This window comes from Mustela nigripes, chromosome 14 (assembly GCF_022355385.1).
Source record: "Mustela nigripes isolate SB6536 chromosome 14, MUSNIG.SB6536, whole genome shotgun sequence".
NCBI classification, from domain to species: Eukaryota; Metazoa; Chordata; class Mammalia; order Carnivora; family Mustelidae; genus Mustela; species Mustela nigripes.
In genome coordinates, this window is record NC_081570.1 from 106,152,326 (window position 1) to 106,175,654 (window position 23,329).

At 39.3% G+C, this 23,329-nt stretch overlaps 1 protein-coding gene across 7 annotated transcripts in view; it reads left to right on the forward strand.

Annotated features, from left to right (window-relative positions):
• GABPB2 (GA binding protein transcription factor subunit beta 2) overlaps nt 1-23,329 on the forward strand; it is a 33,980-nt gene that overhangs the window by 3,685 nt on the left and 6,966 nt on the right. The window contains exons 2-7 of one of the 7 annotated variants that reach the window (XM_059376094.1): nt 3,952-4,091; nt 6,207-6,374; nt 6,913-7,107; nt 8,734-8,872; nt 15,918-16,034; nt 18,346-18,531. In XM_059376094.1, the coding sequence (XP_059232077.1) occupies nt 3,984-4,091; nt 6,207-6,374; nt 6,913-7,107; nt 8,734-8,872; nt 15,918-16,034; nt 18,346-18,531 (913 nt within the window). In that variant the 5' untranslated portion in view covers nt 3,952-3,983. Of the gene's footprint in view, nt 1-3,951; nt 4,092-6,206; nt 6,375-6,912; nt 7,108-8,733; nt 8,873-15,914; nt 16,035-18,345; nt 18,532-23,329 lie in introns of all 7 variants that reach the window. The other 6 variants (XM_059376093.1, XM_059376096.1, XM_059376097.1 and 3 more) reach the window with 6 other exon arrangements.

Below are 23,329 nucleotides of genomic sequence, written 5' to 3' on the forward strand. Positions count from 1 at the left end.
GATCACAAATAGACAGAGAGGCAGGCAGAGAGAGAGAGAGGAGGAAGCAGGCTCCCTGCTGAGCAAAGAGCCCGATGTGGGACTCGATCCCAGGACCCTGAGATCATGACCTGAGCCGAAGGCAGCGGCTTAACCCACTGAGCCACCCAGGCGCCCCAAATAAAATCTTTAAAAAAAAAAAAATTCTTTCTCTCTCTCTCTCTGCACCTCCCCTCCCCTGCTCATGCACTCAAGCTCTCTCTTAAATAAATAAATAAATAAATAAATAAATAAATAAATAGTGATACGATTAATGTATGTTTGAAGGCAGACTATGGTGAGACAAATTGACCTCAGAAATACTTGGGTGACTCAGTCTTAAGTGTCTACCTTTGGCTCAAATCATGATCCCAGAATTCTGGGATTGAGGACCGCATTGGGCTCCCTGCTTGGCGGGAAGCCTGCTTCCCCCACTTCCCCTTTCTGTGTTCCCTCTCTCGCTGTGTCTCTCTCTGTCAAATAAATAAATAAAATATTGTTTTTTCTTAAAGAAGTACCTGGCAAGAGTTCAGGTGCTGAAGACAACAGTTGCAATGGGTTTAAAATAAACTTATTTAAAGGCTCTGTTTTGGGTGCCTGAGTGGCTCAGTGGGTTAAAGCCTCTGCCTTGGGCTCAGGTCATGATCCCAGGGTCCTGGGATCGATCCCCACATCAGGCTCTCTGCTCCTCGGGGGATCTGCTTCTTCCTCTCTCTCTGCCTACTTGTGATCTCTGTCTGTCAAATAAATAAATAAAATCTTTAAAATAAATAAACAAAGTCCAAAAAAGTTTAAAAAAAAAATAAATGAAGGATCTGTTTTCTGGATGTATCAGCTTCCCCAGAATGTGAAGCAAACCAGATTTCTCCTTAAGCAGATACCTCAACCTTCAACTGACTATTTTTTTACCATAGAGAATAGCTGAAATTTCACTATTAGAATACTTCTGCTTTTTGCCAGCATTTCTAAACATTCCTTTGTAGGGAATTCTTCCCCTTTGTGATCAGTTATGTTGAAAGTGTTTGAGACTTGGTGATACAACTTTTATATATAGTGTAATCTGAGAAAATGTGAGGGAGCCATTTATGACTAATAAACCACAAAAAAATTTGCTCTTTTTTTTTTTTTAAGACTTTATTTATTTATTTGAGAGACAGTAAGAGAGATCATGAGATGGGAGAAGGTCAGAGGGAGAAGCAGGCTCCCCATGGCTAGGAACCTGATGTGGGACTCAATCCCGGGACTCCAGGATCATGACCTGAGCCGAAGGCAGTCACTCAACCAACTGCCAGGCACCCTTTGCTCTTGTTTTTAACTGTTAGTAAAAAAACAAACAAACAAACAAAAAAAACTAGATTGAAATTTTAATTTGATATTTTAAAAGGAAGGCAATCATGGAGAAATGCAAAGTGTCGGTTTTCTGTAATAAGGCTTTACCATCATTTTTTTCTCCAGCATTTTCTTGAGTTGTAAAGCCTGACATAGAGGTTCATACTATTAAAGTCCATCCTCTTCTCTTGAACATACTTATTCAAAGGGTCTGGATTGGAGCCTGACGTGTACTCATTTTGAACAAGCTCTTGGTGTTCTCCCAGACACCCATGTTTGAGGACAATGCTCAATGATACAGACTGGGAAATTAAATCCCATAGTACCTGAATGATTTGCCTAAGCCAGTGATTCTCAAATTTTGTGGTTTCAGTATGTGTGTGTGTGTATCTATTTGTCTATCTATATACACACATTTATATGTATATGTGTATATATATATTATTTTAAGATTTTTTTTTTTTTTTACGAGAGAGACAACAAGAGAGGGAACACAAGCAGGGAGAGTGGGAGAGGGAGAAACAGGCTTTCCACTGAGCTGGGAACCCAGTGCGGGGCTGGATCCCAGGACCCTGGGATCCTGACCTGAGCCAAAGGCAAGTGCCTAATAACTGAGCCACCCAGGTGCCCCAGGACTCATTTATATTTCTAAAAATTATTGAGGATTCCAATGTGTTATATCTGTTGGGATTTACTGTTTTAGAAATTAATTTTTAAATGCTTATTAGTTAAAGTACAATTGTAAATCCTGTACCTGTTAACATAAATAACACATGTTTTTTAAAGATTTTATTTATATATTTGACAGAGAGATCACAAGTAGACAGAGAGGCTGGTAGAGAGGAAGGGGGGCAGGAAGGGCTCCCTGATGAGCAGAAAGCCCAATGTGGGGCTCGGTCCCAGGACCCTGAGACCATGACCTGAGCTGAAGGCAGAGGCTCAACCCACTGAGCCACCCAGGTGCCCCTAAATAACACATTTTTATGAAAAATACATCTTCCAAGTTAAATAATAAGAGGAATAGCATTGTTTATTATTTTTGCAAATCTCCAACTTCTAGCTTAATAGAAAACAGCTGCATTCTCATATTTACTATTTCATTTAATCTGTTGCAATATGTACTTGGAGAAAGAAGGAGTAAGTTAAATGGCTTTTTCAGGTAATTATGGGTGTTCTTTGGTGCTACACAAACACTGGACAAAGTGGCAGTTTATTTATTTATTTATTTGACAGAGAGAGAGACATAGTGAGAGAGGAAATACAAGCAGGGGGAGTGGGAGAAGGAGAAGCAGGCTTCCCATGGAGCAAGGAGCCCCGTGCGGGGCTTAATCCCAGAACCCTGGGATCACTACCTAAGCTGAAGGCAGACACTTAACGACTGAGCCACCCAAGCGCCCCAAAGTGGCAGTTTGTTTGTTTGCTTGCTTCTTTCTTACTTACTTTTTTAAGATTTTATTTATGTAGGGACGCCTGGGTGGCTCAGTTGGTTAAGCAGCTGCCTTCGGCTCAGGTCATGATCCCAGCATCCTGGGATCCAGTCCCACATGGGGCTCCTTGCTCGGCGGGGAGCCTGCTTCTCCCTCTGCCTCTGCCTGCCATTCTGTCTGCCTGTGCTCCCTCTCTCCCTCTCTCCCTCTGATAAATAAAATCTTAAAAAAAAAAAAAAAAGATTTTATTTATTTATTTGACAGATCACAAGTAGGCAGAGAGACAGGCAGAGAGAGAGGGGAAAGCAGGCTCCTTGCTGAGCAGAGAGCCCTCGGGGCTTGACCCAGGACCCTGAGATCATGACCTGAGCTGAAGGCAGACTTAACTCACTGAGCCACCCAGGCGCCCCAAAAGTGGCAATTTCTTAAAAGTTAGTTGCAGTGAGGAATCTGAAACCATATCAATGAAATTATTACACTCTGTTACCTTAAAACACCCTGATCTTTCACTTCATTTGTACTTACACATGATTTTATAACATGCATTGGTCATTTGAAAAATATTGGTTAAGCAAATTATGCAGGTGATCCAAATGTTGATGCATTTTATTATACAATATTTAAAAATCATATTCATTAGTATTACCACTAATTTCATCAGAAAAGTCTGTAGTAAGCTGTCAAGTCATAGTGGTAGATTTAAGTTTCCCAAAATTCTACTTTTGCTTGAAAATTCAAATTATAAAAATTAAAATTAATAATTGTTAGTAAACACTGTCAGTTGTTTTCCTTGAAATGGCAGCTCACTCTGTTCATTTTTTTTATAAGTATCTGCCATATCCGAGTCTGCATAGCCTCGGTGTTTGTTCATCATTCTTTCATGTGCCGTAACATTTCTAATCACAGTTGTTTCAAAGGGATGAAATGCTGTTTTATTGCTTCCTTAAGCTAGAGAGGTGGTAATGTGTTGCACAGATTTCCAAAGTATTTTTCTGAATATTGAACATTAAAGACCTATTTAGGGCCTGAAACTTTGCCAAGTATCTGATTGTGTTAGGTGAGGTAGAAAGGAAACGCCTTACTGGATAGTCAGCTTGAGAAGTGTCTTGCATATGTTTAAGTACAAGAGGTCTTCTAAAAACATTTACAGGCAGCTTTCCTTATGTTTGAGTTACAGCTTCCCGAAAACATTTGTTCCTATGCATAAAGATGTCTTTGGTGGATTTGGGGAAGAGGTTGCTAGAAGCAGCAAGAAAAGGCCAAGATGATGAAGTGAGAACATTGATGGCAAATGGCGCCCCATTCACCACAGACTGGGTAAGTTCTTTTAACTATTCCCAATGTGCACTGTTATCAATTTCTTCCTTTTTTTTTCCCAAAGATTTTATTTATTTATTTTTTTTTTTAAAAGATTTTATTTATTTGACAGACAGAGATCACAAGTAGGCAGAGAGGCAGGCAGAGAGAGAGAGAGAAGAGGAAGCAGGCTCTCTGCTGAGCAGAGAGCCCGATATGGGGCTCGATCCCAGGACCCTGGGATCATGACCTGAGCCGAAGGCAGAGGCTTTAACCCACTGAGCCACCCAGGCGCCCCCAAAGATTTTATTTTTAAGTAATCTCTACACCCAGTGTGGGGCTTGAACTTACAACCCTGAGATCAAGAGTTGCACACTCTACTGACTAAACCAGCCAGGCATCCCTCCAACCTTTTCCTTAAAGGCTAAACAGACTTTATTGATTTTTCTTCATTCCCTTTCTGCCTCACTCTCCCTATAAGAGTTTTATTTTCTTTGTTTTATCTAAATATGTAGTCGTCTTCTAGTTTCCTAAATTGCAGGCGTCTCCTGTGGATATATAGGTAGTAATTGTAAGGTATTACAAACTTGTGATTTTCTATAATGCTTTTTAGAGTATTTTCTGAAGGTTTAATTCTCCCTGGAATGTACTTAGGTTCTAGGTTTCTGTAATTAGGTAGAAATTAAACAAAGTCAGTATAATAAGAGTGCATTTCTAAACTAAATGAATTACGTGTTTCATTTTCTCTAAAGTGTCCTGGTTAATCAGAAATAGTCTAGGCATTTTGTTTCCTTTTTACCACTGCTAAAAAAACATTAAGAGGAAGGTATAATTTCACGAGCCCAGGCAGCCATCTTGAAGAGATAGATTTTAAAAGGGTTGCCTAATTTAATTATTTTTATTTTTTTAAGTAATCTCTGCACCACAGACTGGTAAACTCTTTTAATTATTCCTAATGCGTGCCTTACCATTCTTTTCCTTTTTTTTTCAAAGATTTTATTTTTAAATTTTATTATTATTTTTAAAGATATTATTTATTTATTTGACAGAGAGAGAGAGATCACAAGCAGGCAGAGAGGCAGGCATAGAGGGGGTAGGGAAAGCAGGCTCCCCTAGAAGAGAGCCCGATGTGGGGCTCTGGGACTCGATCCCAGACCTGGGCTGAAGGCAGAGGCTTAACCCACTGAGCCACCCAGGTGCCCCTCAAAGACTTTATTTTTAAGTAATCTCTACACCCATTGTGGGGCTCAGATTCACAACCCTGAGATCAAGAGTCATGTGCTCTACTGACTGAGCCAGTCAGTTAGCATTGCCTAATTTTAACAATTCAATGAGCTGGTATCCTCTATCCTGGGGTGATTAATTCATAACTTTAGAGGCCAGCAGGTACTTAGCACTTCACAAAAAGGAAGAAAAGGAAACCTATGAGATTAGCATTTCTATTAATAGACCTGAAAAGTGCAATGTGAATTAAAGTCAGTCAGACAGAGAGGCTGAACATATATGGAATGCAAAATATAAACAGCATAGGCTTAAAATAAAGGACCTAACACAAAGAAAGGAATAAATCTCTGGGTAAGTGGCCAAAGATAGAGAATTCTTACAGATTTACTTTGAGACAATCCAGGCTTCTTATTGCTATTGACATGCCATTGCTAAAATTTTATTGCCTCTTCATCTCTCCAGTCTTTTTGCTTTGCTTTACTGTGTCAACAGACTTCTGTTCAGTCAGTTAAATTTGCACACCAAATCTCAGTGACTTTCTAGTCTCTGCCGTTTTCCTAAGAATTGTTTTGAACCCACCTACCCCTTTCCACTACTCAATGCAGAATATTCTTGTTTATCCATTTTTTTTAACCTTCTTCTAAGCTTTGCTTTAACATCATGTCCTTTAGAGAATCTTTCCTGATATATATGGAATCTTTCCATCTGACTTAAATCCATTATACTTAGCACTCATGTAATTGGTGGTATATTTATTTGCCTTAATTAATATTCTTTATGCCTGTTGCACAACCAGATTGTCACTCCAAGGACAAGAACCATAGACTGTACCTCTTGTTCATTTGTGTCCCTCCGGCAATGATTTAGGACTCTGCACACAGTTGATATTCAATGAGTATTATTTTCCCGCAGCTTGGAACATCACCCCTCCACCTTGCAGCCCAGTATGGTCATTATTCCACAGCAGAAGTGCTCCTTCGAGCAGGCGTTAGCAGGGATGCCCGGACCAAAGTGGACAGGACCCCTTTGCACATGGCTGCAGCTGATGGACATGCACACATCGTGGAACTGCTTGTTAGGGTAATAGTGGCAGATCTGTATTGTAAAAAAGACACTCACCTCCCTGTTTTCTTACTTAAACGGGTGGTAGGAAACTAGGCTGGGAAAGATTAAGTTTAGGACAGTTCATAGCATAGATTTGTGTATCTTTTAAGAGACATCATGGCTATAAGGATTTTGTTTTCTAATCTTTTACCAGCTAAGCAGACTTTATTGATTTTTCTTCATTCTCTTTCTGCAGGTGTTTTCTGTACTTAAGCCTATTTTTGTAGGCTCTCAGCTCTCTGTTAATAAATGCAGCAAAAATCTGTTCTTTTCCCCTTCCTTTCCCATCTGTTGTAATTTCCCAGTTGTCCTTAAAAGACCCACTCATTGAAGATATTATGTCTGTCATCATTCAGGAGAATTTGAAGAATGTTTTTCCATTTGATATTTCTATGTGATCTAAATTTGAATATGTGTAATCTCCATTGAAATTCTTTTTATTTGGCTGATGGGATCTTGCACCTGTGCTACTATAACCAGTGTCTCTTTGAAAAAAATTACATCTCTGTGATAGAATGGTGCAGATGTGAATGCCAAGGACATGCTGAAGATGACAGCTTTACATTGGGCTACAGAACACCACCATCGAGATGTTGTAGAGCTACTTATCAAATATGGAGCTGATGTCCATGCTTTCAGCAAGTTTGATAAATCTGCCTTTGACATAGCCCTGGAGAAAAAGAATGCTGAAATTCTGCTCATCCTTCAGGTCTGTTTCGTTTTATACCCCCAGAATACATTTCAATTGAAATTGAGAAATTTTTTTTTTATAGGATCTGAATCAAAATTAAATTTGCTCCGTTTATCAAGGTAGTACTTCTAAACTTCTGATATGTCTCAATCTTGTGACTCAGTGTCATTGGTATCTTTAAAAAAAAAAATAGCATTCTAGGGTGCCTGGGTGGCTCAATCAGGTAAGCATTTGCCTTGGGCTCAGGTCATGATCCCAGGGTGCTGGGATCAAGTCCCACATTGGGCTCCTTGCTCAGCTGGGAGCCTGCTGCTCCCTCTGCCTGCCACTCCCCCTGTTTGTACTCTCTCTCTGTCAAATAAATAAATTATTTTTTTTTAAAAAGCACTCCAGGGGTGCCTGGGTGGCTCAGATGATTGGCATTTTCCTTGGGCTCAGGCCATGATCCCAGGGTCTTTGAAGAGCCTGCTTTCTCCTTCTCCTTCTGCTGTTCCCCCTGCTTATGCGCACGCTCTCTCTGTGTCGAATAAATAAATAAAATATTTTTTTTAAAAAACCAAAAAACAGTAACCAGTACATGGATAATCTGTTTCAACTGAGGCTCTTAATCAAAGGGATAATTATATGTAAAAAATGGGTATCCATTTCTGCTGCATTTTCAGGAGTTTGTTTGTTTATTCCTTTTTTTCTGACTGATGGTTCTCCATAGACCAGTTGTCCTCTTTAGCTTTCAATTTCCTTAATTAGAGCTCTTTTGTAATTGGACTTCATAAGTAGATATCATGTTTGTAGAAAACTGCTTCTGAAAGTCAGAAAATAAAAATAAGTATCTTTACACCTAAATTGTACAGAGAGCCCTGGAAGCAAAATGCAGCATATGGAACTAGACTTTAAAATCTGGCACTCATTTATTTGCTTGTTATATATTCTCTTAGGAATTTCTTCAATGGCAAAATGGAACAAGTAGTTGGACAAAACTCTGGAGAATATTGTTCTCTGCAGATTTGCTGCAGGGATCTTCGGCTAGCACATTGACCTGTATATAATTGATAGAATGTTCATGCTGGAAATTACTTCTTAGGCTCCCCCCCCCATTTTCCAAATAAGAAAAAAACAAGTTCCAGACAGGTTAAGTGAATTGTCTAGAAGTTTTTGCAAATGATACACTTTTTTGGAAATGATAATACTTTTTTTCTTTAAATTAGAAATAAACTTGGGAAAGCAACCTAACATCTCTGTCGCCCTGATCTGGAAAACAAACAATCAAACAAAACAAAAAAGAAAATCAGTAGTCTTTTTTCTTTTTTTTTAAGATTTTTAATTTATGTATTTGACAGAGAGATCACAAGTAGGCAGAGAGGCAGGCAGAGAGAGGGGAAAGCAGGCTTCCCGCTGAGCAGAGAGTCCAATGTGGGGTTAGATCCCAGGACCCTGAGACCATGACCTGAGCAGAGGCTTAACCCACTGAGCCACCCAGGCGCCCTAGAAAAACAGTAGTCTTAATGAGAACTCTGAGCATCCTGGGACATTGTGTTCCACCACTAGTTCTGCTCAACAGAGCATTGGGGTGGGAGTTGCTGTTCAGTAACTGTATAACTAAGGCTAACAAGTTCTGACTTTGAAATATCCTGCCTTGTTTGGTAGGAAGCGATGCAGAGTCAGGTGAATGCTAATCCCGAGAGAGCCAACCCCGTGACTGTGGCTGCCCCATTCATCTTCACATCTGGAGAAGTTGTCAACCTCGCTAGCCTTGTTTCTTCAACCAACACCAAAACAACCTCAGGTAATAATCTGATAACGTGGCATTTATTTTAGACTTAAAATGAACAGAACCCCAGTTTTTCCTATGAGATGAATTGATACTCTATCTGATACCTACTCGTTTATTAAAATATTCCCCAAATAGAAGATTTATAATAGATTTTATTTTTTTTAATTTTTTTTATTTTTTAAAGATTTTATTTATTTATTTGACAGACAGAGATCACAAGTAGGCAGAGAGGCAGGCAGAGAGAGAGAGAGAGAGGAGGAAGCAGGCTTCCTGCGGAGCAGAGAGCCCGATGCGGGGCTCGATCCCAGGACCCTGAGATCATGACCCGAGCCAAAGGCAGCAGCCCAAACCACTGAGCCACCCAGGCGCCCCTATAATAGATTTTAAAGCCAATGTATTTATTCTTCCTGGGGGAAGAGGAGATCATACACAGGGATTACACATCAGTGCTTACTGTATTAAAAGTAAAATATTCTACAGATTGATCTGTGGAAGGGTTATATATGACTGCAAAATGAAAACACAAGGGTGCTTCAGTATGGTTACCACTAAAGAAAATAGTTAAATACTCATAATCTAAAACAGTGACAAATAAACCAGAATAAATGTAAATGGATATTGGAGTGCCGATATAAAAGAGATACATGTGATCTTTTGAATAAAGCATAAGAGCTTTGATTTATTCTTGGAAACATAAGTAAACAACAAAATGGCAAAGAAAAGCTCATTTTGAGACTTGTATGTTTTTAACAAAAACATCTATCTAAAAAGGAGCAAATTGAGCTATTTTCAACATTTCTTTACAAATATTTGTTTTAGGGGCACCTGGGTGGTTCAGTGGGTTAAGTCTCTGGCTCAGGTCATAATCTCAGGGTCCTGGGATTGAGCCCTATGGTGGGCTCCCTGCTCAGCGGGGTGCCTGCTTTCCCCTCTCTCTCTGCCTGCCTCTCTGCCTACTTGTAATCTCTCTCCCTGTCAAATAAATAAAATCTTTTAAAAAAACACAAATATTTGTTTTACAATGAGGGAGTTTGTGTCCTAATTTACATCAATTTTCTTACTGACTCGGTTTCTTTTTCTGTTTCTGACTTTCACTTAAAAATAAGACACTGTATTCTAGTTAAGTTTGTATAATATCGGGATGCCTGGGTGGCTCAGTTGGTTAAGCGTCGCCTTCAGCTCAGGTCATGATCCTGGGTTTCTGGGATCAAGTCCCGCATCAGGCTTTGCTCAGCAGGGGGCCTGCTTCTCCCTCTCCTCCTGCCCCTGCTCATGTGTGTGCTCGTACTCTCTCTCTCTCTGTCAAATAAATAAACAAAATCTTAAAAAAAAAAAAAAAAAGGTTTGTGCAATATCAAAGAAAGATCTTGAATGAGGTGTTATAATTGAGGGGCAGTGTGGTTAAATAGAAAGAACATACACAATATACATAGAATTTTACATTCAGAACTGCATTCAAATACTGATTTATTAATTGACTACATGCTTGACCTTGGAAAACTCTTACTTCTCTAAGCCTTCTTTACTTATCTACAAAATTGGGATATAATAATACCTACTTTATGAGGTTATGAAACTTTGTGTTTCCATTTTATAGCAGGACTTCAATAATAGGGTTAAATGTAAATATAACTCCTTAATGAAAGTTCATTCTGTTATGCCCTCAAGGGGGCAGTAGTGACCTTCATTTTTATAAGCCATCAACTATCATTTAAAAATCACTGTGCTTTGCTTTCAGCTTGATAATTCAAAAAAATTAGGTTAAATATACATATACATGTAATCAGAACATTCACAGACTTTTGGATTTCTTGTAGTACATGCCACAGTGATTAGAACAAGTACCTTTAGGATCCAAAATTCTTTAGAAGCCAGTATAGTTATATGTTCATAAACATGTAAAAGGAGCTAGAGTTGGTCATGTAACTATTGAAATTCTTCAGACCAGATCTGAAATGATAATCAAAGCTGAAGATATTTAGGATATAGCTTCGTAGCCTTGGTTCCCATGGGCCTATATCATATTTGTCATGTTCCTTTTGGCAAACCTTTTGTTTCTCTCTTCTGTATGTTGCCACTATGAATTAAGATTGCTAAACCATCACATAATAGAGCTGATCTCTCCAGTGTTGTCTTACCCATGAAACCATTCTACCTGCCTCTCCCACTTCAGGGGAGATAATTAATGCAGATAAAAGAAAGGAGAAAAGTTATAAGAAAAATTCAGGTTGTATTATTCAACTAGGCTCAAGGATTTTCTTTTCCTGAATGGTTGGGAGGGTGGGTGGCTTGCTTTTTTCCCTGTTACCCAATTTTTTTTCTTTTTTTTTTTGAGAGAGAGAGAGAATGTGTGCAGTTGCGTGTGCAAGGGGAGGAGAAGAGGGTCAGAGGGAGAGAGAAAATCCCAAGCAGGCTCCATGCCAAGTGCAGAGCCAGACACGGGGCTTGATCTCACCACCCTGAGATCATGACCTAAGCTGAAATCAAGAGTTGGATGCACAACCAACCAAGCCACCCTTCTTTTTTCCCTCCATCATCCAGTAATATTTTTTGTAATTTTTTAAAAAGATTTTATTTATTGACGGAGAGAGCCAGAGAACACAAGGTGGGGGAATGGCAGAAGGTGAGGGAGAGGCAGGCTCCCTGCCAAGCAGGGAGAGGCAGGCTCCCTGCCAAGCAGGGAGAGGCAGGCTCCCTGCCAAGCAGGGAGCCCAATGAGGAGCTCAATCCTAGGGCCCTGGAATCGTGACCTGAGCTGAAGGGAGACACTCAACCGACTAAGTCATCCAGGTGCCTCCATCCAGGAATAGTTTTAAGTATCCTAGGATAATCATTTTGATGGATTTTTTTTTTTTTTAGATTTTATTTATTTATTTGACAGACAGAAATCACAAGTAGGCAGAGTGCCTAGAAGAGTGAGAGGGGCAAGCAGGCTCCCTGCCAAGCAGAGAGCCTTATGCGGGGCTCAATCCCAAGACCCTGGGGTCATGACCTGAGCCGAAAGCAGAGGCTTTAACCCACTGAGCCACCCAGGCACCCTGGTGGATATTTTTTTTGTTGTTAAGATTTTTTTTTTTTTTTAAAGATTTTATTTATTTTTTTTGAAAGAGGAAATCCCAAACCGGCAAGAGAACAGGCAAGAGAGAAGAGAGAGAGGAGGAAGCAGGCTCCCTGCAGAGCAGAGAGTCCGATGCGGGGCTCGATCCCAGGACCTTGAGATCATGACCTGAGCCGAAGGCAGCGGCTTAACCCACTGAGCCACCCAGGCGCCCCTGTTGTTAAGATTTTTATTTATTTATTTATCTGACAACAGAGATCACAAGTAGGCAGAGAGGCAGGCAGAGAGAGAGAGAGAGAGGGAAGCTGGCTCCCTGCTTAGCAGAGAGCCTGATGAGGGGCTCGATCCCAGGACCCTGGGATCGTGACCTGAGCTGAAGGCAGAGGCTTTAACCCACTGAGCCATTCAGGCACCCCCGATGGATATTTTTGATAACAAAATTTGTATTATAAAGTTTGCTTTCAGTTTTCCATTTGTGACTAAAGATATCACTGGTCGTCAGTGCTACCATCACAATGCAGCAGTTCAGAAAGGCAGACTAAATTAAACATTAATCAGGGCAAGAAAAGAGTTACAAAGATGAATTTTCTATGTCTGTAGGATCTACAAAGATGAATTTGCTATTTCTGTAGGATCATAAGGTGCACTCCGAAGTAAAATATAAATAGCTTTGTATTGGTTCATAAAGAGTACAGGCTTTGAGAAATCTAATGAAGTGCATTCTAGTCTGGCCTCTGACATTTACTACCTATGTGACCTGGGCAAGTTACTTAGTTTTTCACCAACTCACTGAGATTGCCTATCCTACCATAGCACACTCCCCTTAATCCTGATATGATGAGTTTCTCTAAGCCACATTCTGAATAGATACATTATATATATATATGCATATACATATGTATATAATAGAGTATATACTCTATTATATATATTATATGTAGAAATAATAGAGTCATCCCTGATAATGCCATTTTAAAATAACACCATCCATGTGCATTTTACTTTGATTGATGTTGGGTCTTATACTGAGAAGAAGGAAAAAATTAATATTGTTTAGCAATAAAGTACCTAATTTTCCTAAAATTCATAGGGATAAGTCTATGGAGGTGCATTACCCAGCTATTCTACTTTAGCTGAGTGACCTACCTGATACCTGGCCTACTTGAACTTTAATTACAACAGCCCTGGTGTGTGCGAGTGTTTTAAGTATGGTAAAATAATAGCAACCTTGTTTTTAGATTGCTAGTGACTTACTGTCAGATATATTCCAACCTCCTCAAGGGCTATATATACAAATATATTTAAAAATTGCTTATTCCTTGTTTGTTTCATTTGTGAGTTCTTATGCCAGTGTTTGGTGTAATAAGCTGTGTGGTGGGAAAATCATGAATTTAGTGGGAACATTAGGGAATAGGCTATAGTTGGATCTTGCTCTGTGTGAAGTTGTTGGATAGACATAGGTTCCTTTCTGGAGGACAGGCACTGTGTTCCACTCAGACTGTTTGGTTTCCTGAGTATTATGTAAGAGAATGAAAGAATAAAACAGAGTTATCATCACTGTCTCCATGGTAATCCCCCACTGCTACCATCATCATCCGGAAGCTAGATTAAGATCATTTGTAGCTGGGGCACCTGGCTGGCTGAGATGGTAGGGCACGTGACTCTTGATATCAGAGTTGTGAGTTCATGCCCCATATTGAGTGTAGAAATTACTAAAAAAAGAATAATAAACTTAAGAGAAGATAGTTCATAGCTATTAGGAATACTATGTAAGTAATCTGCTTTTTGAAATTTAAATTTATAAAGCAGTTAAATTACCTACATTAATCATATCAGAAAAGGATTCTTTGCTCTGTGGATGTATTTATTATAAAGGGTGTTAAAAAGGAATTTCCTTAAGTATTTTAAAGTGTTTTACAGATAGCTGACTTTTTGATAGACGAAACGCTGGAAAGAATCTTTAAGCATAGTGGGAAAACAAAAATTGAGAGTACATTGGGGCACCTAGCTGGCTTAGTCAGTAGAACATGTGACTCTTGATCCTGGGATTATAAATTCAAGTCCCACATTGGGTACAGAGATTAGAATATAATCTTGAAAACATATCTTAAATATAAAAACCTTAAAAATAAAATCTTTAAAAAAAATTAAGGGGCACCTGGGTGGGTCAGTCGGTTAAGCATCCAGCTCCTGCTTTTGGCTCAGTCTCATGGATTGTGGGATTGAGCCCCACATCAGGCTTGTGCTCAGTGTGGAATCTGCTTGAGACTGTCTTTCTCCCTCTGCCCTTCATGTAGGTGTTCATGCTTGCTCTCTCTCAAATGAATAAGTAAATCTTTAAAAAAACTGAGGGACTCCTGGCTGGCTCGGCCAGTGGAGTGTGCAACTCTCAATATTCAGGTTGTGAGTTTGAGCCCCACATTGGGTGTAGAGCTTACTTTAAAAAAATAGAATCTTGGGCACCTGGGTGGTTCAGTGGGTTAAGCCTCTGCCTTCAGCTCTGGTCATGATCTCAGGGTCCTGGGATGGAGTCCTGCATCAGCCTCTCTGCTCAGCAGAGAGCCTGCTTCCCCCTCTCTCTCTGCCTACTTGTGATTTCTCTCTCTGTGTGTCAAATAAATAAATAAAATATTTTTTAAAAAATAGAATCTTTTTAAAAAATTAAGAATACACTTAAAAAGAAGGTAAGTGTATTAGTCAGAGTCCAGTCAGGCGACAAAACTACATGGTGATTTGTATAATTTTATTGTAATATATAATATGTATGATTTCTAAAATATCTAAACTTACATGTACAATTCATGAAAAATTACCAGTAATAGTGGATTAACTACTATTAGGAGTTATGAGGAGAACCCTAGAGAATACAGGAATAACCAATATAGGAGCAGCCACGAATTTTGTATGACAAAACTTAATTTCATGCTAACTGTCAAGAAATATTGTTAGGGTCCATGTTAGGGTTTCAGTATGACAAGGCAAGGCAAAGAAGGGTGGATTTGGAATAAATTCACAACTGGCACAAAAGTATCTTTGAAATTATAATGAAAGACATAGGGAAATACAATTCATTTTATAGGGGCACCTGGGTGGCTCAGTGGGTTAAGCCGCTGCCTTCGGCTCAGGTCATGATCTCAGGTCCCGGGATCAAGTCCCGCATCGGGCTCTCTGCTCAGCAGGGAGCCTGCTTCCTCCTCTCTCTCTGCCTGCCTCTCTGCCTACTTGTGATCTCTCTCTGTCAAATAAATAAATAAAATCTTTAAAAAAAAAACAATTCATTTTATAAAAGTTATATTTATGCAAAACTGTCGAGTAATACTTTTGGTTCATAAAGTTAGGCGTGTGCCTGTTGCCAGATCAAATGTATTTTCCTCCTGGAACTTAGCTGTAAGGATAGCACACAGATATAAGAAGAAAAGGTTGTAAACAAAGTTTTTTTTTTTTTTTAAAGGATATCATGACAAAATTAAAGTAGATAATTATTTTTTACCATGAATCAGTTGTACTACCCTTTGACATTCAATAAATGAAATGTCCAGGTTTTACTGGTCCTTATGTTAGAGGTCATCCCGAGTCTTCTCACCTGTCTGGCTTATGGATAGATGCAGTATCTGCAGGCCCTCTTCCCTCAGCACCATCTAGTTTAGGGTAAGCCTGCTGCCAGGGAGAGCTCTGTACAGCCAGCCTAGGGAGTAGGTGGCCCTCTGGGTCTATTGGCTCTGAATGCTCAGCACTGGCAGTGCCAAGAAAATGAGCAAATGTGGGCAATGTAGGGGCCCTCTACTAAGCATATTACTTTAATCCACTTTAAAGGAAAACCTTTCTAAACCTTCCAAGAATGTTAACACCATGATCATTGGTTAATACCAGTTTGTAATGGAGAGCAAGAGGAAGACATTAGAATGCAAAGCTGAGGTTTTGATTTAATAAAAGCCATTTTTAGTTAATCTCCCATTTATTCTCTCTGCCAGACCTCATTTGCCTTTTTTACCAAAGTAGGTGACCCCCATGCCTCCTCAGCACCACACTTGTCACATTCCACCACCTCAGTGCTGGCCACCCTTGCAGCTCTTGCTGAGGCATCAGCCCCCTTGTCGAACTCTCACAGAGCCGCAGGTAGGTAAGGGATATCTGCTGGGTGAATCAGCATTTCTTTTGTTTTTACATTTCCAGCAGATTTAGTCTGCATGAAATATTAAAGAATTATGGTTAATTAGAGACATCTAAGAAAGAGGACTGTAGAGTCACTGAACTTCAGAAAGAAAAATCACTTAAGCAATATAATCAGATGGCTGAATAATATTAGAGAATGACTCAGTCATTTCTTTGTATTTTTGCAGTTTCAAGTTTGTTTGCTCCAGTTTCTTCAGATTGAAATGTTTAGTCTTCTATTAGCAGATTATTTGGGAAATACTCTATGTTATGTTTTGACTGGTGCTATCATAGAATGATTCAAAATAGCAGCTTAGATATGTTGTATTTAAAGCGTCAAAATAGGGGCACCTGGGTGGCTCAGTGGGTTAAAGCCTCTGCCTTTGGCTCAGGTCATGATCCTAGGATTCTGGGATCAAGCCCCGCATCAGGCTCTCTGATCAGCGGGGCGCCTGCTTCCCCTTCTATCTCTGCCTGCTTGTGATTTCTCTCTCTCTGTCAAATAAATAAATAAAATCTTTAAAAAAAAATAATTTTGACAATATGTAACACTGCTACGTCTCTCATTGTCATATTCTGTGTACTTTAGGGTGGCTTGCTTTTATTTTCACTGGAAATGATATTTTGACATTTCCAGTGGAGTTGGGCAGATATATGCTGTATAGTGGCCTTCTGATATACAGAACAAAAGAGGGTCAAGTGTCTTAGCTAGAGCTGGTAGCCTGTGGGGAGAAGGCTTAGGGCTTCATATAAGTAGGGCCAAATAGTATTAGGTAGAGCTAAGTAGTCATCTAGGAATCTTTCTGGAGCCTTCTGACAGTCTGCTCCATCATAAATGAAAGCAGATTGTTCTGATTTCTTTCTGCCATTGACATTTGGGTGGTGAGAACATTCTGCCAATTCTGTTTTTCCAACTGTCAGCAATCATAAAGATCTCTATCCAGACATGTATGAGTGAGCAGCATGGCAGAGGGAAAAGCAATGTATTAAACTTGTGATTGTTAATTTGATTTGCTTTTGGATTTTGGATAAATTACTTATCCTCTCCAGGTCTCAGTCTCCTCATCTCTGGCTGAGGTTGGATCAGATTATCTTTCGAGGTCTTTTCTGCTAGAACATTTAACTGTTCTTTGTTTTTAAGAGATGTAAATGCTCTGTTTCCATTAAATCACCTGAATGTGTCTCCTGTGGATAGTCCATATCACACTTAGTACAAAGTCCTACCTGTGTCTCTTTAGAGAGAGAAATTCTGTAGTGGAATAGTAGGAACTCGTTTTCCTAACAGTTATTGGGGATATTGACTAATCAAACTGAAAATCTTTTTTTTTTTTTTAAGTTTTATTTATTTACATAATCTCTACACCCAATGTGGGGCTTGAAGATCAAGAGTCTCATCCTCTTCTGACTGAGCCAGTCAGGCACCTCCCTCCCCTTTTTTGATTTCTAAACTGAAAATTTTGATTCAACATTATATATATATATATAATATTATTGTTTGTCAGATGGGAGAAGCCACCTACCATTTGTGTCTGTCAGACTTCATCAGTGTTTTGACTCTTAACATGTTATTTTGTTAATACATTTTCTTATAGAAATAGATCTACTCTGTAATTATTTTTCTTTTCTTTCTTTTTTTTTTTTTAAAGATTTTATTTATTTATTTGACGAGAGAAATCACAAGTAGACGGAGAGGCAGGCAGAGAGAGAGAGAGGGAAGCAGGCTCCCTGCTGAGCAGAGAGCCCGATTCGGGACTCGATCATGACCTGAGCCGAAGGCAGCGGCTTAACCCACTGAGCCACCCAGGCGCCCTGTAATTATTTTTCTAACTCCATAGATTTATTTAGACTTTCAAGATGCTTCTTGAAAAAAGAACTCCAAGATCAAATATGCTAGGGAAACTCAGCATATCTTCTCTCCTTTTGGAGAATCACAGTGCTCATTAGCCTGTTGGGGTTTCTGATACTTTTTAAAAAACAAACAAAAAATTTAAGCATATATAAACTGGCATTTTGGAAGTGTATTTGTGCATAGAACCCATTCTTAGTGAACCCATCTCAGTGAAGACATTTTTGAAAATACTGTTTATTGCATTTACTATTTTCTTTTCTCCTCCAACTTAGCATTGTTCGCTAGAACTTGCATTAGAAACTTTAATCTAACTTTTTTTCTCAAGTTTTCCTATCCCTGATACAATCAATTTCAAGAAGGTTGAAATTGTTATACTCCTATTCTTTGAGAAAGCTGAAATTTCCAATTCATTTTCGTCATCCTTAGCTAATTCAGAGGAAGTCATAGAGGGAAATTCTGTTGACTCATCAGTCCAGCAAGTGGTGGGGAGCGGAGGCCAAAGGGTCATCACTATAGTGACTGATGGAGTCCCTCTGGGTAATATTCAAACTGCGATCCCTACTGGAAGCATTGGCCAGCCATTTATTGTAACTATGCAAGATGGACAGCAAGGTAAGTTATCCCATTCAGACAAGTGTGTATGAAAAGATATTTATTTTTATTTTTATTTTTTAAATATTGTATTTATTTATTTGACAGAGAGAGAGATCACAAGTAGGCAGAGAGGCAGGCAGAGATAGAGGGGGAAGCAGGCTTTCTGCTGAGCAGAGAATCCAATGCAGCTCGATCCCAGGACCCTGAGATAATGACCTGAGCCTAAGGCAGAGGCTTAACCCACTGAGCAAACCAGGTGCCCTGAAAAGATATTTTAGACATTCCACAGTCCTCTAAATATGAAGCATTAAAGTAAGTGGGACTAAAGTGGGACTAAAAGAATGCCAGATACCAGGTTGGCTCCAAGAAAAAAAGAAATGGAAACTAGGCTGGCAAAACCTGATTTCCCTAATATATATAAAACGTGTGGGTAAAAGCCAATAGTCTGGTAGATAAAAGAGAAAATAGTATGAACTAGTAGTTCACATAAAATACTGATGCGTTTTGAAAACATGGAAATATGGGGGCGCCTGGGTGGCTCAGTGGGTTAAAGCCTCTGCCTTCGGCTTGGGTCATGATGGCGGGGTCCTGGGAACGAGCCCCGCATCAGGCTCTCTGCTTGGCAGGGAGCCTACTTCCTCCTCTCTCTCTGCCTGCCTCTCTGCCTGTGATCTCTGTCAAATAAATAAATAAAATCTTTAAAAAAATATATATATATATTTAAAAAACAGTGAAATGTGTTCAACCTACTTCATACATAGCAAGAGAAATGCAAGTCAGTTCTGCAGTGAGATACCATTATAACACTGTGTTGTCAGAGGTGTGGGGAAATAGGCACTCATAAATCACTGGCTGGCTCAGTCAGTATAGCTTGTGATCCTTGATGTCAAAATTGTAAGTTCTAGTCCCATGTTGGGTGTAGAGAGTATTTAAAAATAAAATGTAAAAAAAAAAAAATCACTGCTGAGAGTGTAAATTAATGTATCCTCTAAAGAATTTATTGCAATTATCTATCAGCATTTAAAAAAAAAATTTATTTATGGGAGACAGAGTACTTATGTGCTCTCAAGCAGGGAGGAGGGGCAGAGGGAGAAGCAGATTCCCCAGTGAGCAGGGAGCCTGAATTGGGGCTTATTCCCAGAACCTGGAGATCATGACCTGAGCCAAAGGCAGATGCTTAACCGACTGAGCCACCCAGGAGCTCCCAGTACCTATCAGTATTAAAGATACATATACCGTTTGGCTAAAAAGTTCTTTTCTAAGAATTTATATTCACACAGAAATGAAATATATACTGAGTTATTCATTATAGCACTATTTATAGTCGTCCAAGATTTAAAATAACCTAAGTAGATGGTAGCTGTATGTGGTGAACATAACATAATGTATAGAGAGCTTGAGTCACTGTGTTGTACACCTGAAACTAGTGTAACACTGTGGATTAACTATACTCCAATAAAAAATGAAAAAAAGAACATAAGTATATGTCAGTAGGGAACTAGATAAAGAAATTATGGTACACCCATACATTGGAGTGCTGTGCAGCTGCTGAAAACAATGAAGAAGTGCTTTATATACTAGCATGATATCATCCCAAAACCATATTGTTACGTGACAAAAGTAAGATGCAGAACAGTGTGTAGAATATGTTACACTTGTATTTTTTAAAAAGGGGAAAATATATGTATATTTGCTAATATATTCATTGACTTAAACCATTTCTGAAGGAATATTCAAGAATAACATCGATAACATTGGTTACCTCCTTGCTTGTGCTCTCTCTGTCAAATAAATAAATAAAATCTTAAAAAAAAAAAAAGTGGGGGGATGCCTGGGTGGCTCAGCTAAGCATCTGCCTTCGGCTCAGGTCATGATCCCACGTCCAGCATCCTGGTCAGTGGGGAGCCTCCATCTCCCTCTCCTGCTCCCTCTGCTTGTGCTCTTTCTCTGCGTCTTTCTCTGCAAAACAAATAAATAAAATCTTAAAAAACAAAAAAAAAATGGTTGCCTCCTGAGAAGGTACCTGAGTAGCTGGGGATGCATGGGAGACTTTTCACTACATATGTTTTTATAACTTTTAATATATTTTTAAAGATTTTATTTTTTTGAGAGAGAGAGAGAGAAACTGAAAGCAAAAGAGACAGAGCACGAGCGGGGAAGGAGGCAGAGAGAGAGGGAGAAGCAGACTCCTCTCTGAGCAGGGAGCCTGACTTGGGGGCTTTATTCTGGAACTATAAGTTCATGACCTAAGCTGAAGGCAGGCAGTCAACCAACTGAGCCACTCAGACGCCCCATAACTTTTAATTTTTGAACCATGTGAATGTATTACTTCTTCAAGAAATACATCAATAGTTTCGTTTTTGTTTTTTCAAGAGCAACTAATCATTATAACTTCATTACTTAAAAATACTGGAGTTTGAGGTACTTGGGTGGCTCACTTGGTTAAGTGTCTGACTCTTGATTTTGGCTCAGGTCATGATCTTAGGTTGGTGAGATTGAGGCCCGCTTTGGGCTCCATGCTAGGAATGGAGCCTGCTTAAGTTTCTCTCTCTCCCTCTCCTTCTGTGCTGCCCCTCCTTTGCTTGCACTCTCTCTGTCTCTGTCTTAAAAAAAAAAAAAAAAAAAAATTGGAGTTTGAAAGAGGAGGATTGGTTTATTGCATTTGAGTCACCAAAATTTTGACTTGGCCTCAATAATGATGGGGATTTTATAATTTTCAAACTATTTAACTTGGTGGATCTTTGTAGCATAGAAAGAAAAAACAGATATTAGACCTATATAATTGGGGTGCCTGGGTGGCTCAGTCAGTTAAGCTTCTGCCTTGAGCCCCTTATCTGACTCCCTGCTTGGTGGGGAGTCTGCTTCTCCCTCTGCACCTCCCCCCACTCAGCTCTTATATTCTTGCTTTCTCTCTCTGTCAAAGAAATAAAATCTTAAAAAAAAAACCAAACCCTGAATAATTCAAGTTTTAGTATCATAAATTCCTATTTTGGGGGGGGGGGAATATACTATTGATGTTTTTGTGAACATGGTTTAAAGCTTTGGGGCTTCCTTGGGTAGGTGAGAAACTCTGCTTATAATGGAGTCAAATAAATGAGAGTGGAGTTGTTTTGAGGGGACAAAATATTTGAAGTTTTGCCCGGATGAACTATACCACCTTTTACAAATGTATTTAACCAGGCACAAAGAAGGAAAGCTGAGATTTTATGAATTATCTTCAGGATGTTTTAAAATCCCAACTAAACTGCCTTTTCCACCTAGCAGATATCTAAGCTGCTTTCTATTGCCATCAGTTGATGAGTAACCAAGGAATACAAGCTAAATTTTAAATCAGCCAAACCAAGTAACTAGGTAAATTTTCTGTTTTAAAGAAAAATCATAATGTAACCTAAAACCTAAATAGAATTTTAAAGTTTTTAATTTTGTGATCATTGTAGATATGTGTATAGTTTGGGTTTTTTTAAAAACGATTTTATTTATTTACTTGATAGAAAGAGGGAGAGTACAAAGGAAGAGTGAGAGAAAGAAGCAGACTCCCCACTTAGCAGAGAGCCCCACAGAGGGCTTGATCCCAGGACCCTGAGATCATGACCCGAGCCAAAGGCAGATGCTTAGCCAACTAAACCACTCAGGCACCCCTCTAGTGTGTTTTTTACATAGGCTCCACATCCAGTATGGAGTCCAGTGTGGGGCTTGAATTCATGACCTATGATCAAGACCTGAGCTGAGATCAAGAGTCAGACATTTAACTGACTGAGGCACCCAGGTGCCCCAGTGTGTACAGTTGTGAGAAATAATACAGAGAGATACAGTGTCCCTATCACCCAGTTTCCCCCATTGGTAACATTTTGCAGTAATACAATATCATAGACAGGAAATTGACATTGATACAATTCGCCAACCTTATTGAAAATTTTCCAATTTTATATGTATTCATGTATGTGCTTGTGTATGCACTTAGTTCTCTGCAGTGAATACAAGTGTAGATTTGTGTGAGCACCACCACAGTTGAGACAGAGAACAGTTCCAAAGCACCTGGATGACTCACATGGTTAAGTATCCAACTCTCGGATTCAGCTCAGGTTATAATCTTAGGATGATTAAATTGAGCCCCATGTGGGCTCCAAAGAGTGTGGAGTCTGCTTGAGATTCTCTCCTCTGGCACACTGCCTCCCTGCCTACTTCCTGTTCACACGTGCTCAGGCGCTCTCTTGCTTGCTCTCTCTAAAAAAAAAGAGAGAGAGAGAGAGAGAAAAGTTCCATCTCACTTCCCAACCCATTCCTGACCCCTGGCAACCACTAACTCATTTGTTTTCTAACTCTATACTTTTGTCATTCCAAGAATATTATAATAAATGGAATCATGTAATATGGAACCTTTTGAGATTGGCTTTTCTTCTCTCAGCATAATTCCCTTAAAATCTATCCAAGTTGTTGTTTGTATCAATAGTTCACTCCTTTTTATTGCTGAATAGTATCCATGGTATGGATTACCACAGTTTGTTTAACCATTCATTGAAGGACATTTAACTTGTTTCTAGTTTTTTGCTATCTGTGAATAAAGCTGTTATGTCCAATAGTGTACATGTTTTATGGGAATATAGATTTTGAGTTCTCTGGGATAAATGCCCCAAGGTGCAATTGCTGGGTTGCATGCTAAGTACATGTTTAGTTTTGTAAACATGTCTAATTTTATAAATACTTTGACAGAGCGTGAACTATTTCCTAGAGTGACTGTACCATTTTATAGTCCCACTAACAATTTATGAGTAATCCAGTGTTGCCACATCCATGTCAGTGTCTGGTGTTATCGCCA